At 38.3% G+C, this 18,229-nt stretch overlaps 1 protein-coding gene and 1 pseudogene across 2 annotated transcripts in view; one reads left to right on the top strand and one right to left on the bottom strand.

The window, feature by feature from the left end:
- Positions 1 to 1,678: 1,678 nt before the first annotated feature.
- The window catches only part of RSBN1L (round spermatid basic protein 1-like), a 73,061-nt gene continuing 56,510 nt past the window's right edge, over positions 1,679 to 18,229 (top strand). The window contains exon 1 of the mRNA XM_012650354.1: positions 1,679 to 2,291. Coding sequence (XP_012505808.1) covers positions 1,721 to 2,291 — 571 coding nt within the window. The 5' untranslated portion in view covers positions 1,679 to 1,720. The remainder of the gene's footprint in view (positions 2,292 to 18,229) is intronic.
- Positions 6,691 to 7,119, bottom strand: LOC105815217 (annotated as a pseudogene). Its single transcript, XR_001137730.1, has one exon. The product of XR_001137730.1 is annotated as an ATP synthase subunit g, mitochondrial pseudogene (transcript).

Genomic DNA, 18,229 nt, shown 5'->3' with positions numbered 1-18,229 from the left:
AAATAAATAAATAAATAAAAGATTGAGGTATCTGGGATGTCCACTGGGCATGTGGATATGAACCAGGAATTAGGAGGAAGGTCAGGGCAGGTTAGAAAGACTTGGGAATTCTCCACATTTACCAGATAACTGAAGATATTGTGATGAATAATATCACATGGAAGTGTGAAGAGTGAGATAAAGATTAACACACACCCCCAAGAATTTCAACATTTAAATAGAAGAGAGAGGACAATGCTTGGCAGCCTGGAAGCAGAAAAGCAGGTAGTAGTAATGACCTGAGGTTAGGGGTTAGCAGCATAGACAGAGATGAAGAGAATTAGAGTGTGAGAAATTGAGGTGCTGGCAAATGTTTGGTACAAATATTAATAATATATCACAGGTTCTAAGTTGGATAGGGAAAAAAGCACAGAAAGGATGGATTAGTGTAGGGTTGTCAGATTTATTGGGGGGGGGAGGGAAATCCAGTTAAACCTGAATTTCAGATCAACAAAGAATAGTTTTTTTTGTTTGTTTTTAGTATAACTATGTTCCAAATTGTATAAGGCATACTTATATTAAACATTTATTCGCTGTTTATCTTATATTAAAATTTAACTGGACATCCTGTATTTTATCTGGCGATCATAATGTGAAAAAGGAAGATGAAGAGTCCATCTCCTGACTTGATTTCTTTTTCCATCGAGTCTTTTGACCTTCTGATTTCATGTGAGATCTGAATTCAATTAAATTCGTATTTGCTACAGTTACAACTGTACTGCAACCCATCTCCTCACATTCCTTATCTTCTAAGCTAAAACCCATCTCTCCAAATTCCTTATCTTCAAAGCTCAAAATCAAAAAAGCTTCCAAACATCGAACATGCAGGGTACTAACTAAACGCTAAAATACAGAAACAGAAAAAAAAAAAAATCTTGCTTTTCAAACATCTGTAAACATTGCCAATGGATTTTTCCTGGTGAGTCTAAGTTACAATAATTATAATAAAATTAAAATCGTTACGGGTCCAATCATAATAGTTCAAAAAAGTCTCCAAACCCAGGGAGAGTCTTACCTTCAAGCTCAAAATCCGAAAGTTCTAGGTTTGCAGGAAGTTATCTCCCTCAAAGCTTAGAGTTCAAAGTCTTAGCAATAGGAACATATCTTGTCACCACACCAAATGATTTTGAGCACCTCCCATCAATCGACTGTCAACTAACAAAAGGAAGGATTTAATTCCCAGCAAAATCTTCTCCTCTGAGCTGAGCATCCCAGAAATCCGGCTTTCTGAACGGGCAGAGGCAGGGAGAGATCAAAGGCACCCCAGAGAAAAAGGGAGAGAAAGTGGAACAAGTAAGACGAAGTCTTCAAGGCAGAGACGGTCGCTACCTCGGCCAGCGCAGATTTCGAGGTCTGCGGTGGGGATTCTTCCCGGACATCCACAGTGCACCCGAGTTCAAGCTGGCACACTTGGAAGACGCCCCGCCTCGCAGTTCGCTGAGCCACTAGCCGCGCCCCGCGGAGCTCTGACCTCCAAAGAGGGTCCGCTTGGCGATCCCGCCCCGTCGCCTCATGTTCGCGCCTTTGATTGGTTCCTACAATGGATCCCTCAGCGTGGCTCACCCAATGGAGGCCCCGGCCGGTAGGCCAGCCGCTCCGCCCCTTCCCTACCCCTCGCGGAGGGCCCGCCCCCTGCCCCGCACCGGGGAGCGGAGGAGAGTAAATACAACAGGAGTGCAAAATGGCGGAGCCCCGGAGCCCAGTGCGCGGCGCCGCTGTTGCTGCCGCCGCCGCTGTCGCCTCGGAGAAAGAACCGTTCGTCATGCGGCAGCCCTCCTCCAGGGACGCACCGGGTTCTCTGTCCGCCAAGAAGGTCCGGACTGAGGAGAAGAAGGCACCGCGGAGAGTGAACGGAGAAGGAGGCAGCGGCGGGAACAGCAGGCAGCTGCAGCCGCCAGCAGCACCTTCGCCTCAGAGCTATGGCAGCTCTGCGTCTTGGAGCTTCTCCGCTCTGTCGGCTGCCCCCTCCCCGTCCTCTTCTCGGAGCAGTTTCTCTTTCTCCGTTGGCACGGCCGTTCCCTCGTCAGCCTCCGCTTCCTTGTCTCAGCCAGTGCCGCGCAAACTGCTGGTCCCTCCTACGCTGCTGCACGCTCAGCCTCACCATCTCCTGCTGCCGGCCGCCGCTTCCTCGGCCAACGCCAAGTCTCGCAGACCTAAGGAGAAGCGGGAGAAGGAGAAGAGGAAGCATGGCCTAGGTGAGGCTAGCGGGGCCGCCCGGGAGGAGAACGGCGAGGTGAAGCAGCCGCCGCGAGGTGGGTGCCGCCGCCGAGAGGGGGAGGGGAGGGCGCCCGGGGTCCCCGCCGCGTCTCGCGCCCGAGGGGCCCGGGAAGGGGGAGTGCGGCGGCCGCGTGCGCCAGCCTGGAGGGGGCGGGAGGCGTCCGGTTCTCAGCAGGCGATTTTGCAGTCCCCAAGGGGACAGGAAATGGGGCCTGTAATTGCGGTCGCGGAGAGGGGAATGGCCGAAACTCTTTTTTTCCATACGTTTCTTCCTTCCAGTTAATGCGCTGCAGGATTTGTAGAAATCAATGTTAGAGGACCTTTCTAGGTGTGTTTGGCTAGAGAGGGAGATAGAAGGGAAAGGGATGGGAGAAGGGTTTGATCTTGTAAACGATGTTTGTTTGATTATTAGACCGTTTAGATGTGATCTCAGGAATTCATATTTGTGACATAGTCTCCAACACCAGAAAATCCTGTCAAAAAAAGGGGTGTGGAGAGCTTTGGCTTCAGCTGGGAGCTACCAGAGGCCTGAGCATTTCATCCCTATTAGGAAAATGAGGTAGTGTTCAGGGCCCGAAGTGCGCTGTTTCATAAGGTACCGTCCCTTCACCGTCCGCTCCGTTCCATATTCTTAAGTGTTTTGAGTGGTCCTATTTGAAATACCACCCTTAAGAAAGAATTTTCAGCCATATTCTTTTTTTCTGCCTCAAATGATAAAACCAGGAGCTTTGACCTTTTTTTTTTTTCTTGCCAAATCAAGTGGCTGTAAAATGTTTTAGCATCAGAAAAAGGCTAATTCTTGAGCGTTCTTTTCAGACACGGTCACTTTTCTTTTTAAATGTAGGGTAGTCATAGAATTTTTCAGATAGTATTTCTTTAAAATAGGCGTTCCTGTCATTTAGCTATGGATCTTCATGCGATCACAAGCTTAAAGCCTATTATCTTAATTGTAAATCTACATTGCTACACAGTGTTGTCAAATTTTTTTTTTGTTATTTAGGAAAAAATAAAATGTCAGTTTTAGAAAAAATGAAATGCCAGTTTTAGCATTGCTGACCTAATAATAGCTTACTTAGATCATGAAAAATTCTGTTTGCGTTGGAATGGTTTATCTTCACAACTTAAAATGCTGCGGAAACATGTAGCAACGGTACTACTTCTTCCTTGATGTTTTTTGCCTGTGGAGCAAAGCTTTGACATTTAAGCACACCCATCAGGTACTCTGATGCAATGTAAAGATTTGGATGGTGTTGCTTCTAGAAAAGTGGTTTTAAGGATGGAATTTACACTACTTTTACTCAGGAATTTTAGGTGGTTAGTATTTTAAAGCAATTCGTTTTAATGGTTATATATGAAATTTAAGGGTTTAGATGCCTGGAAGACCATTCATATGCAGCTTGGTATCAGTCCTATCTGTGGTGTGTAAATTGCACATTTGCTCTTAAGTTTTCTGAATGAGGAAGTGAATATGAGTATTACATTATTAGAGTATTGGAATGGCTGAAAAGAAATAAGTAATCATTCTTTAAGTCTAACTTAAAACTATGAAGTACACAAATGGCCTTTAAGTGAAATGGCTGTTAAAGGGAAATTTTTATGGTCTTTTAAATTACATTTAGAATCCTCCTTTTGAGAGCTATCACTTACATTACTAAGCCTGAATATAAGCAATGATAGCTTTTACATTAAGATGTGGGGAAAATGTTTTCCTGTGACCTATGTGGGGTTTTCAAGTAGTGAGAAGATATTAACACTATTGTAAGTAAGATTTTTATTTTGGGGGACAGAACTGCTATTTTTTTGAGGAAAAACTAACAAGGAATAAGATTTGCTTTTCAGTGTCTTGATGGTAAATTTAAATGGTGAAAATCTTTCCCTCTTGGGAAGTACTCAGATCCTTCTAAAGTTTGGATTTAACTGAGTTGAAGTTCTGTTATAACCAATTAAGATTCTTAAATAGTGGTATTAAAATTGCAAGAATACCCTTATTATTAGATATAATTGAAAATATAGAAATCCTGATTTGTAATACAGTGTTCATTTTGCCGTACTTTTCGTGAAAACCTCAGTCAATGGGTGACCAAGTGTCTGTTGTTTTAGGTATGTACCTCTTTTAAGTGTTGCTCTAAGTTGGCTGTACATAGTTCAGTAACCACCTCTCAGTTGTACATAGCTGATTGAACAATCTGAGTCAGAACCGGAAGTTTGCCATAAAGACATCTGAACAAGGAAAATAGATTCTCCCTCAACAAAACAAAACCCACACATACCCAAAAGATGTGCGCCCCCTACTCCATTAAACAATTAAGCTCTTGTATTTGTTTGTAGTAGTTTTTGGTTTTTTTTTAAAAGAGTTCTCAGAACTGCTTTATTTTTATATTGGTGACCATTCTAACAGAAAGTATTTGAACTAAATGAAAGCATGTACATGAAAGGACCTGGCAGGGTATTTAGTAAATGCTATTTGAATCTGAAGCATAGTTATTAATTTTTTAAACCCCATAACAAATTTAAAGATAGGTCAATCCTGAAAGAGGAAGGATCATTGACAATAGCTTTGAAGTTGAGTGATGAACAAGAGAATTATTTTTATAAACTGAGCATACTAATAATAGGGCTTGATGCCTTATACACCTAAAATCTCTAGGGCCATCTGGTCATAGTGCTGTAGTTCTCTTGCATGATAGCTTGAGTAATTAAGTAAAAATTAAATTTATTTCTTAGAAAAAATGCAAAACATTTTAGATTTTTAAAACTAGAAAATAACCAGGTTTTGGTGCTTATAGAGGTAACTAATGAAGAATAAACAACCCATTTTATGGTAAGACTAAATAAATTATTAAGTTGATAAAAGTGGACATGTACTGCAGGTCTCTAACATTTATGATTATATTATGGCAAACAACAGAACAAACACATCATTAGGTATCAGTGTGCCTTAACCGTTTCCAGTAACCAATAAAATTTGTATAGATCTTCTAATTTTAGTTAGTGTTCTTGCTTTGCATTTAACTTTTTTTCCCTTAGAATGACCCTGTAAAGTATTCCAAGACAAAACTGGAACATTTCACTGAATTTTTGCCTTGAAAGTGTAGTTACAGAATTTAACTTTAATGGACGATAGAAGCTTTTCTTAGAATCGAATAATTTGAGGTATGTAAATGTCAGTGATTTTATTGATGTATTTTGTTTTTTTAGAGACAGGCTCTTGCTCTCTTGCCCAGGTTGGAGTATAGTGGCATGATCATAGCTCACTGCAGCCTCAAACTTCCAGGCTCAAGTGATCCTTCCACCTCAGCCTCCCAAGTAGCTGGGACTACAGGTGTGTGCCACCATGCCTGGCTAATTTATTTTATTTTATTTTTAATTTTTTTTCTTTGAGACAGGTTCTCACTTTGTTGCCTGGGCTAGAGTGCAGTGGTGTCATCATAGCTCACTATAACCTTGAAATCCTGGACTCAAGTGATCCTCTTGCCTCAGCCTCTTGAGTGGTTGGGACTACAGGCAGCATGTACCACCAGGCCTGGCTAATTTTTGTATTTTTTGTAGAGATGAGGTCTCACTGTGTTGCCCATGCTGGTCTCGAATTCCAGGCCTCAAGTGATCCTCCTGCTTTGGCCTCCCAAAGTGCTAGGATTATAGGAGTGAGCTACTGCACCCGGCCATTGTCAGTGATTCTAAAGGGATGAGTATTTGAAGATTTTTCAAAGTACACTTTCCTGCGTCTAATATTGTTGCTCCACAATTTTAGGTTAAATTTATATTCAGAATTTTCATCATATGACCAAATATTTGTCACTGCTGAGAGAATAGTTTACTATGATTTCATTTTCTTGTATAACCTTTTTTTTTTTTTTAAAGGCAAGCATGAAAATGAGGTTTATTGAGGAGAGAAAGATGGGATTATAGGGCAAGAGCAAGATATAGGTTTACAAAGCATGATACATATGCCACAGATGACAACTGGACCCACTGTTGCAGCAAAGGGAGAGCAAAAGGAAGGGTGCAAAAAAAAAAAAAAAGCCAGACATAGCTTTTGTCGATAGGGTCTTTCTGGGATTTCAGCAAAAAGAAATAGTCCAAATTTTACTCCTTTTAGCTACTAACATGATTTAACTACATCACTTTGGCACATGGTATTATTAATATTACTTCTCCTACTGTAGCAAATTAGAGTTTTCTCAAGGCCTTTCCCCCCACTTTCTGGAAGTAAAGCTTAAATATCATATATTTCAAATTAAAATGTTATCTTCAAATATTCATGTACCAGGCTGACATAGTCACATATATCCTTTCCAGTTTCAGGCTGAACAGATATACATTTAGAATGTATTAATGTATCAAAGCAAAAGATAACCCAACTTCATCATCAAAGAAATTGTGACCTTCTGTGTACTATTTGATGGAGAAAACATGGATTTTTGACACATTTTATTCAGATAACAATCTGATCACACATGGTCCAAGAGTACTCAAATAAGTCAAATATAATCAGATGTTAAAGATTGGTCTTCAAGCATTATAGCCAATGATGCCATGCTTGCCTATGATCTCTCCGACATAAAACCACATCCACACCTCGGTGGCCACCAAACCATTCAGCACGGCTTCCTTAACTGTAAGCTGTTTGAAGCTACCAGTTTGAGCACTATTGACTATTTTTTTCAGGCTCTGAAAAGCTCTAGGGATCTCAGCAGGGGTTGGAGGAACCAGCTCAACCTCGGCAGTACCAAAATGTGGCTAATCGAGGCTTCGAATAAGTCACAGCAGCGTTCACCAGCGCCGGGGCCTTCTCCACGAGGTTACAGACAAATTGAGCCATGGTGCTAGAATGCAAAGTCCGTCACCCCGAAAGGCCGGCTGAATGTCCTCTTGTATAACCTTTTGTTTTTCATACCTCATTTTTTTCATTTGCTTGGTTTCTCTGGCAAAGTCTTTCTGTACCCTCCAGCAGCTCCATAAAATGCTTCTCAGTATGATTTTCCACATGGGCAGATCTGTCAGATAAACTTATCAGTTCCATTTGTTCCTGTAGACATCCCTTCTTTACTGTCCTTCCTACTTCAGCCTGGATTGTTTCCTCTTTAGGCCTGCTGCTGCATGGCTGTCATCTTGGGACTTCCCTTAGCTGACATTCTGGGAATTTCTTTCACTTCTGTTGAATTTTTTTTCTGGATATCGTGCCTTCCTTTGGGTTATTCCCTTATTTTGATTTTCTCTACTAATACCACGAAAGAGTGAGTGGGAAGTATATTTTTTTTAGATTTTATTTTTACCCTTACACTTGACTGGGTGTTGAGAGATACTTGTATTAGAAATTATTTTCCCTTAAAAGTTTGAAGGTAGTGTTCTGTATCGTTTGGTGTCCAATGTTGATGTTAAGAAGTCTGACCTCCAAAAAATTGTCTGTTGTTCTACTTTCTGGGAAATTTCAATCCACTTTCACTGAATTTTAAAATTTCAGCTTTTAAAAAAAGAAATTTTAAGAGCTCTTGGTCTTTCTGTATTAGAACATTTTTTTTGCTTTTTCATGGGTGCAGCATCTTCTGCTATCTATTCAAGGATATTAATTATAGTTTCTTTGAAATGTTCTTCTGTTCCCTCCATTGTTTTTGGTTCTTCTAACTTTTTTCTGTTTGTTTGATCTCCTTCTTTTAATTGGAGGCTTTCTTCAGATCTGTGTGATCCTTAACAATTCCTTTATATTTAAGAGAGAGTTACTAAAGCTGATTGAAAGCCCATTGGACATGCATGAGGAGGGCTTAGTGTTTAATGCACTGCCATGTTTGTATTTTTATTTCTATTTTCTGGTTGTTGGGTAAGAAGGCTTTCAGTTTCTTCTGATAAGGAAAGGTCCTTCATTTTTCTGCTTCTGTGTAGGTAGAATGATGGAGAGAGGAGGGGTGTCTTAGTCTCTTGGGCTGTCATAACAAAATACCGTAGACTGGGTGGCTTAAACAACAGAAATTTATTTTCTCATAGTTCTGGAGGCTGGAAGCCTGAGATCAGTGTGCCAGCATGGCCCTGTTCTGGTAAGTGGTGCTCTTTTCCCCGTCTGCAGGCAGCTGCTTTCTCCCATGTGCTCACATGACCTTTCCTTTCATGGAAAGAAAGGTCTTTCTCTTCCTTTTATAAATCTCTCTGATCAGGGCTGTGCCTTTATGACCTCATTTAATCTTACCTCATAAAAGCCCTATCTCCAGATGCAGTCACTTTGGATATTAAGGCTTCAACATAAGAATTTTGGGGAGACACAATTCAGTCCATAGCAAGGGGGTTGGCCGAGGTAATGAGTTTTACATGGCAGGATTCTAGTGCTTGGTGGGGGAAGAAAGCCACAAATCCTGCCATTCAGTTCATAAATTTTCACTCAGTCTCCCTATTTTCATACCAACATTTCACTTCCCCCCTTTTCTTTGTGGGACGCCCCTGAGCCTAGAGCCACTCTGATTCAGTTTCGCTGAAGACTGTATCTTTCGTGTTCCCTTAGGAGTGTGTGTGGGGGTATGTGTTCTGCCCTCTATTTTTCCAGTACCTCCAATTTCGTTGCTTTTCCGGGATAGTGCAGGTTAAAGAGGATTGTTTGTCATTCTCTCTCTCTCCCATTATACTGAGGCATTTACCATTCCACCATCAGCTTTTTGTCTGTATACATTTAATTTCAGGTTATAGTTATAATATCAGAGATGGAGTAGGTGTTTCTGTTTCTCTTTCTCCCTGTTTCGGTATTTGGGTATATTTTTCAAAAGGAGATCTTGAATTTTAGCCTCGATTTGTTCCTATTTGTGTGACGTTAATCAAATCACTCACCCTTTTTAAGCTTATACATATCTGTTATATAGGGATACTTTTTTTTTTTTTTTTTTTTTTGAGACAGAGTCTGACTCTTTTTGCCCGGGCTAGAGTGCCGTGGCGCTAGCCTGGCTCACAGCAACCTCAAACTCCTGGGCTTGAGCGATCCTTCTGCCTCAGCCTCCTGAGTAGCTGGGACTACAGGCATGTGCCACCATGCCTGGCTAATTTTTTCTATATATTTTTAGCTGTCCAATTAATTTCTTTCTATTTTTGGTAGAGACGGAGTCTCGCTCTTGCTCAGGCTGGTCTCGAACTCGTGAGCTCAAAGGATCAGCCCGCCTCGGCCTCCCAGAGTGCTAGGATTACAGGCGTGAGCCACCGCGCCCGGCCATAGGGATACCTTTTTCATAATTCTGTAGGGTGATTGTTAGACTTATGTGAACTGGGCATAGTGTAGGCATTTATAAGGGATGTTTCCAACCTTTCTTTCCTGCCTAACACATTGGAGGCATTTAGTTTCACTGTATTCATGGATAGGTATAACTTGTCTAATTTCCCCATGGTATCCTGGTTTCTGGGAATATCTAGTGTGTATTAGAATGAACAGTAACTTTTTTTGAAAGAAATTTACATTTCATAGTTTTTTGTTGTTTTTGTTTTTGACAGGGTCTTGCTCTGTTGCTTGGCCTAGAGTGTGGTGATCTCATCGTAGCTCACTGCAACCTCACACTTCTGGGCTCAAGCAGTGCTCCTGCTTCAGCCTCTCGAGTAGCTGGGACTACAGGTGTGCGCCACTTGGCTAATTTTTCTGTTTTTTGTAGAGATGGTGTCTGGCTGTATTGCTCAGGCTGGTCTTAAATTTCTGGCCTCAAGTGATCCTCCTACCTTGGCCTCCCAAAGTGTTAGGATTATAGGCTTGAGTCACCATGCCCAGTCTCATTTGTGGATGTACATTAAACTTTATGTTGTGTATTTTACTTTTTCTTGAATTTGGATTGAAAGTATTTATCTGTTTATTATAAAAATTTTTAACACAAAAGAATCAGAATAGTATGCAATGAATTCTGGGTGTATCCATCATAGTGCTTCAATGGTTCATACTTTACAATTCATATTTCATCTCCCCATCGCTACTTACTTATTTTTTGCTCTAGCATTTTAAAGCATATTCCAGACATACATAATTTCACTTAAAAATAACTAAGACTGGGCTAGGCACAGTGGCTCATGCCTTTAATCCCAGCCCTTTTGGAGGCTGAGGTGGGAGAATCACTTGAGCCCAGGAATTAGAGGTAATAGTAAGTATGATTGGGCTATTGTACTCCATCCTGGGTGACAGTGAGACTCTGTCTGTTAAACAAAAACAAAAACTGAAACAAAACAAAAAAAAACAAAACTAGGGCTGAATTTTTTTTCATTACATAACTAATAATGCTTATAAGGTTTTAACAACGTATATATTAAAAAATGAGATTCTTCCTCTACCCCAAACTATCCTTAATTGATGTATCTCCAGTAAAACTCATCCCTTATACTGTCATGAATTTGGTATATCTCCAAACTGGAATAGATTTACTTGTATATTTTTTAGGTTAATTCTTTTTAAAAAACTATTTTAAAAAATTGTGATAAAATTCACGTAACATTGACTTTAGCATGACATTGACTTTTTGAAGATACCAGTCTAATATACCTGCTATATTACAGATTTTCCTATATTCATAATTTTTAAATAATTATTTTACTGTGGTGATGTTTACCTGATCCTTTGTATTTATTGTAAACTGGATGTTAGCTAGCTACATAGACTTGATTAAGTTTAGATTAAACAGTTTTGATGAGAGTATTTCATAGTTGTATTTCATAGTGCATCTCATCAGGAGGCCTATATATTTAGGTTGTACCATTAATGGTGCTAAATTTGATTATTTAGCTGACCACTAGGTCTCTCCATTGCAATGGTTTATTTTTCTACTTGCATTTAGTTAGTAATCTGTGGGGTGATGCTTTGTGAATATCCAATTCCCGAACTATCTTTTACTTAATGGTTTTATTATCAATTAGTGATTCCAGCTTTAGTCACCCCATTTCACTGGGGATTAAGGAATGATGCTGAATTATTTCTAAATGTAAAATGAATTAGTTTAGAGGGTAGGGAATTCAGAATAAATTGCTACTCCTATATCTAGATTAAAAATTGACAATCTATTTTGATTTAGAGTACCAAAGTAAATAATGTAAGTTTATTGTTATCTGTATGACCAGAATCTTATCGTAAAACACTTTTCTTGAATTCCTAATTCACCATAGTTTGAGTTTTGGAAGACTGCTTGCAGAGTGCTTGTAGATAAATGTTGATTATAGTAGTTACAGTTGGTAATCTGTTACAATATTGGTAATATGGGCCCCAAATAAAAAGCCTATACCAATTTCTTTTCTTTTTCTTTCTTTCTTTTTTTTTTTGAGACAGGGTCATGCTCTGCTGCCCAGACTGCAGTTCAGTGGCATGATCATAGCTCACTAAAGCCTCAAACTGCTGGGCTCAAGCACTCCACCCACCTCAGCCTCCCAAGTAGCTGGGACTACAGATGTGTGCCACCATGCCCAGCTAATTTTTTTTTTTTTAGGAGTGGGGTCTTGCTGTATTGCCCAGGCTGGTCTTGAACTCCTGGCTACAGACATCCTGCCTTAGCCTCCCAAGTGCTGGGATTACAGGTGTGAGCCACCATGCCTGGCCTAATTTTCAGAACTTCTTTGAAGTTTAGTTAAATATTAGCCTTTCGTAAATGCTATATGGAAGCTCAAAATTTAAATATAAAATAAGTAGTACATCTAGGTTTCAGATTTTTAGATAGTCTGACTTCAGAGCCCTAGCTTTCAACTACTATGCAAAGTTTGTTATTTTGTTTTTAAATCTCCTTTATCCAGAATCATACCTTGCACTGTGAGATTGTTTGCCAAATAAGTGAACTGGGATTTGGAGGAAGAGTGGGATTTAAGTAAATGGAGATGAAGGAGACAGGCTTGTTAGTGGGGTTGGCACTAGAGGTGCGGGATGTAGTGTGAGTTAAATTGTAGCAACAGGAGTGTGCATGGTATGTTCAGTGGTCTGTAACTAGAACCATTTGGGTGGGATTGATGCTTTTGTGCAAAGTTGGGAGATATGGTATGGCAGTTGAAAGTCTATCATAATCTGCCACCTTTTTGCCAGGATGAGAGTCCAGAATTTGCTTTGTGGACAACAGCAAGACACAGTTTTTTTATAGGGCGATAATATACTCAAATTGATATTCTAGGAATAATAACTTGGCAGCATTGTGTAGGATGGATTGGCTGAGAGAAGAATTGGAGACATGGATAGTAAAGCCTACTGTATTAGTTAAATGAAGTGATTTTAGTGATAAAATGATTTGTACTTCTATTTATGGGATCATGTTCAAGCTTCTTTAAAATGTCTTACAAAGCTCTGGATAATCGTATCCTTGTTTAATTCTTCAGCTTCTCCTCAGTGCTCCTTGCTGCCTACAGGCTTCTTTACCCATGGTACCTTTCCATCCCCAGCTCTACATTTGTACTACACCTAGCTAATGTCTACTCATCTTTTAGGTCTCAGCTTGAAAGGGAGGCCTTTAAGTACTCTCTGGACTCAGTTAGGTTTCTTCACTTCCCAGAGCACTTAGTTCTTCTGTCCTAATTTTCTTTACTTCATTTAGATTACTTTTTTGTCATCATCACTAGACTGTAAACTCTGTGAAATCTGGGTCTGTGATTATCTTGTTTTGGGTCAGGCCCTCAACCTCTAGATAAATATTTCAGAAATGAATGTTTTGCAGTACATTTCAGCCCTTTTTGCCTGCTCAGAGGGATGGCTGATTATTAGGTAAATTTTGGTAGGTATTTCAAACGGAGAGCAGCAGAAAGGTGATAATGGCATAAGAAGTTGACCAAGCGGCTTACAGACAGTGAGCAAATTGTCAAGTGCACATAAGAGGCAAGTGTTAATGACATGAGAACTAGAAAGCAAATGAGCTGTGTGGGTAATATTAATTGAATTATGTTTGTTTAAGCTTGTTATCTAAATTGCCATTTTGTATACTCTGACCTGAAAATAACGAAGCTTAACACTATATTGTACAAAGAGGATATTTTATGTTTTTTAATGAGTTTGTTAACAAAAGCTATTAGCCAACAACAGTTTGGGAATGAGTAGATATAATAAAGGAGGGAATATTTTTTCTTTTTTAGAGGAAGGATCTTGCTCTGTCTCCCAGGCTGGAGTTCAGTGATGTGATCATAGCTCACTGCAGCTATGACCTTCTAGCCTCAAGCTATCTTTCTGCTTCAGCCTCCCAAATAGCTGGGACTACAGGCGTGAGCCACTGTACCCAGTTAGAATATGTATATTTTTTCATTCCAGAATAATGACATCTTGGGTAAATAATTGTTCTGTGTTCAAAAGTAGCCATATTTAAGTACAATGTAAATTATCATTTTTAGTAAAATCTTACCTGTTTTTCATGCTTTCGTATAGGTAGAATTATGAACGAAAACATACATGTTGTGTAATATACAGTGGAAAAAGCACAGGACTGAGAATCAGGAGGCCTTAGGAACAAATTTTTGCTGTACCACCAAGTTGTGATGTGAAGGAAAGGAGTAAAACCTGTGTGAGTCTAAGGGTCTTTATCTCTAAAACGAGAGGTTTGGACCAAATGTTGAAGGTTCTTTGTAAGCTCATTTGACATTTTGTAATTATATGATACTATTTTGTGATCATAATGAAAATTGCCTAATTTATTTTTCTAATTATAAAACTATATGCTCATTTAAAAAATATTTACACTATAGGAAAGTTGTGAAAAAAAGCATCTGAAATTATACTATTATGTTTTAATGATTATATTTTCACAAGTGTATTTACATGTATATAATTTTTTATACATATGCTTTTTTGCATATATACAAATCTTATATACACATATATGAGTTTTTTAATGCTCACACACTCAATTCCTTGTGTGTTCTGCAACCTGCTTTTTCAATTTGGGGTACATTAGAGTATTATTGCGTGTCAGTACATGTAAAACTGTATCATCAATTCTAATTGATTACCTAGTATTCATGTTTGTATTATATGGATAAACCATAATAAATTTAACTGATACCATATTGTGGGACATTAGATTTTTTTATCGTTATAGATGATACTAAAATAAAACTTAATAGGTATACATTTATTCACTTGTCTAATAACTTTCTTAGGATAGAGTCCTAGAAGTTGAGTTATGGGGGTGGGAGTCAAAGGTATGTATCCTTTAAATTTCCATACATAACACTTTCCTGAAAGGTAAACAATTTGCTGTACTACCTGAATTATATGTGAGACTGCCCATTGTTTTACATTCTTTCCAATGCCGAATTTTTTCACATTTCAAAATCTTTGACATTTTGACTGTTGAAAATTACATTTTTAATTACATTTATTAATGATTATTGAACATATTTTCATATTTCATTCATTTGTTCATGTGCTTTGCCCAGTCTGAGGGACTCATATTTTTCTTTTTTTAAAAATTGATTTGAGTTTGTGATCAGTGTGGGCACCATAGTGAGACTCTATCCCTTTAAAAAAAAAATTGATTTGTGAAACTTTGTATATTGGACATAATAGCCTTTTATTGTTATACTTTTTTTTCCAAATTGTCATTAGTTCATGAACATTACTTAAGGGGGTGTGCTTGGTCTTTTTTTTCAAATAGAAATTTATATTGTTATGAATTCAAATTTATCAATATTTTACTTTTCTGGCTTTTTTTCTTAGAAAAGTTATTTCCAACTCTAGTTCATAAAAATATTTTCTAAGCCTTTTATATAACATTATAGATTGAAATCTTTGCTCTATTCGGAATTTATTTAGACACAAAATTAGGTAGGAAGCCAAATTAATTTTGCTTTTTTTTGTTTGTTTGTTTTTGGGTCTGGAATATGTTAGCCAAAGCAATCTGCTTATTCCTGAATAGTGAGAGATAAGTATCATACAATTTGAATTTCCTCATAATATCTTCAGGTGAAAACATTTTTTGCATTACTGTATAGTAGAAACTGAATCAAGGAATATTAGAAAAGAAGGGGTCCTCAGAGATCAGTTAGTACAAGCTCCTGATTTTAGAAGTATAAGCAACAGAAAAGCTCCCCAATTCTCCCTCAGTTCAGCAATTCACAAGTCCTTATGTTCTTAGTTGACTGAATCTGCACAAGTAGTTCAAATCTCAGGGTTCTTAACGTGTATTAGTTTTTACAGTTAGGTTCATAAGGATCATTCACCCTTTTAGCAATGACCGTAAGTATGGTTGGGCAAACCGTGCTAGAGGACAGTCAGGTGTTTTAAATACCGCCTACTTCAAGCCTGTCAAATTTCAGCTATTCCTTAATTGGAGAGGAAGTGTTTTCTTCTTTTCCTTCTAAGTTTCTGGAACCGATTTCTGTATAATTTCTTGCCCTACTGTATATCTACCTGGGAAGACTTGGTGCATAAGAGCCTGAAGTAGTGTGTATATGTACAGGTTATAAATTAGGAGTTTTCTCTTATTAGCTAAATACCATGAAACATTTGTGGCCTAAAGAGTTCTTCTTATGTTATTGATTTTTATTTCTAAAGTTTGGTATAAGAAATTTTCACTGGAAACTAGGAGAGCTGGTGAGAAACTTAGTTTTGCCACTTATTATTCAGTCTCTGTCCCTGTAAAAATCATTTTAATTCTCTGGGCTTCAGTCTTCTCCTCTGTAAAATGAGGGGAGTAGGTTAGATCTCTAAGTTATTTTCTATGAAAAAATCAACTTCGTGGAAATTTTTTCTGGCAGTGCTTCTTTCCAACACTATGTCCCATTTTTTTCTTGTCTTACCTCCACTATATTCTGTTTATTTCTAGAGTCTTATAAAAGCATTTACTTTCTTATTATTACATCATGATTTCTCTAGTTTGTCCCCTCTGTTTCGTTTGTTCTTTTGTAGATTTAACAACTTTTTTTATTGACTGTTGTGTGGTTGGCACTGGAGGTAGAGGGGGATGCAAAGAGGAAAACTGTTTATATTTCTCGCCCTTACAGAATTTGTAATTTGATTGAGAGATAATTAGCTGCAATATAAAAACATTTCTTATTGTTGCTCATCTTGTTTCCTTTTCTGCATATTGCTTTTTTATTTGTCTAGTGTGATTGATGACCCTTTGGATGCTTATTCTCTAGTAATTTGTCTCTTTTTAACTTTAACCCTTTTCTTCCGTTGCCCCCTGGAAACTTCATTCAGTTGGATGCAAAGCACTATTCTAGGTTCTATAGAGGTAACAAAGGTGAATGAGTATGATAACTGCAAAGGAGCTTACAAACCACCAGGGCAGGTAGAGGAAGCTATAGAAAAAGTAAGAACTGAAATCGTAAAAGGAGGTGGGGGAAGATATGATCATTTGTAGTTGTAGGGATCAAGGAGTATTTAATGAAAGTAACTAAATTTCAGCTAGATCTTGCAGGATGTGTAGAATTTTGGCAGGCAGAGTTGGAACAGGCAAAGACATTCCAGCTAAATGGTATTAGCAAAAATATCGGAGTAAGACATTTAAATAATGATAAATCAAACAGTCTGGAATCTTGTTACACATGTAGGTGAGTACTGTAAGAAAAGACTAAAAAGAAGGTGAGTCTTCCCTGTGAAGATTTTTGAATGGCATTATTTTGGGAATTTTCTTTTTTAGGTAGAGGTAAGCTGGGTTTGTTTGTTTGTTAATTTGCTTTAAGCAAAAGAGTGACAACCTGGTAGACCATATTTTTAAGGAGTATTTTTTGGTCACTCTGTTTAGTCAATTGGTGGAGAGGAGAGAAAGTATAGGTAGGGAGACACCTTCTTTCAAAAGCTAATGAGAATCTACTGTGGTGGTAACTGTGGAAAGGGAAAAGAGGACAGAGATATTGCAATGGAAAAATAGACTGAACCGGTCAAATGATTTAAAATTAGAGGAAAACTGAAGAAGGAAGTATTAAAGTTATTGAGAATTTTTTTGCATATGAGTGTTAGAAGATGTGCCATTAACATAAATAGGAAATTAGAAGGAGAACTTGAGCCTCTTTTATATTAGAGGGATAATAATTTTGGTATTAAATATATCTTATGGAGATGAAGGCATGGAGTTTGGCAGAGAGGTTGGATTGGGAGATTAGTTTGGAGATTCATTTGCCAGGAAATTTTAGTTTAAGTCATAGGAGTGCATTTTTAAGAGGCAGTATAGAGAAAAGAGAAGCATGCCTAGGACAGGTCCCAGAGGAATGTGCAGGTTAGAATGATACGATTATGATAATGAGGGAGTAGTCAGATAGGATTGTGCAGTTTCACTGAAATTTAGGGAGAAATTTTGAGGAGGAGGTGAATAATGTTACATTGCACTAAGGTCCAGGGAGAAAGGGCTGAAAAGCCATTGGATTTGGTAGCCTTGATTAGCTGTGTTGGGCAAGGGGTATGATAAATCACTTAATTTTACATTTACTATTTGTGAAGTCCTTTCACTTTTTACTATATCCTTCATCTGCTTCATCTTTTTCTGTTTACATTCTTACCATTTTGTAACTCTACTTTCCCTTCTGCTTCCTCATTAAAATTCTGTACATTTCTTTTTCTTCCGGTTCCTGCTTGGGGTTTTTTTTTGAGACAGAGTCTGCCGTATTATCCGGGTTAGAGTGCCCTGGTGTCACCCTAGCTCACAGCAACCTCAAACTCCTGAGCTCAAGCTATACCCCCTTGCCCTCTCAGAGTGCTAGGATTACAGGTGTGAGCCACCCAGCCATCCCCTGCTTGTTCTTTGATCCATTTCCAGCCATACATTATTCCTGGCTGGGTGTGGGAGGGGGAAGAAGAGGAATATCAGTGTTGTTCAGACCAGTTAATTTCATAGACTGCATTATTATAGTGAGACTTATGGCTTATATCCAGGGCAGGCAAAACTGTGATAGCATGAAGCCTATTTGAGGTTTGTGCTACAAGAATGTATTGTGGTTAAAATTTAGTATGAAATTCTACCAACATTTCTTAAGAACCTCCAGTGTGGATTTTTATGACACTTTTATTTAAAAAAAATTTAATGAACCTACTAATGAACTTCCTTTATATGAAAAGCTATTGTTTGATGAGTCA

Source organism: Propithecus coquereli, unplaced genomic scaffold (assembly GCF_000956105.1).
Source record: "Propithecus coquereli isolate 6110/MARCELLA unplaced genomic scaffold, Pcoq_1.0 Scaffold32, whole genome shotgun sequence".
Taxonomy (NCBI): Eukaryota; Metazoa; Chordata; class Mammalia; order Primates; family Indriidae; genus Propithecus; species Propithecus coquereli.
Note: the sequence above shows the minus strand (reverse complement) of the source record. Positions and strands in the feature narration are given on the sequence as shown.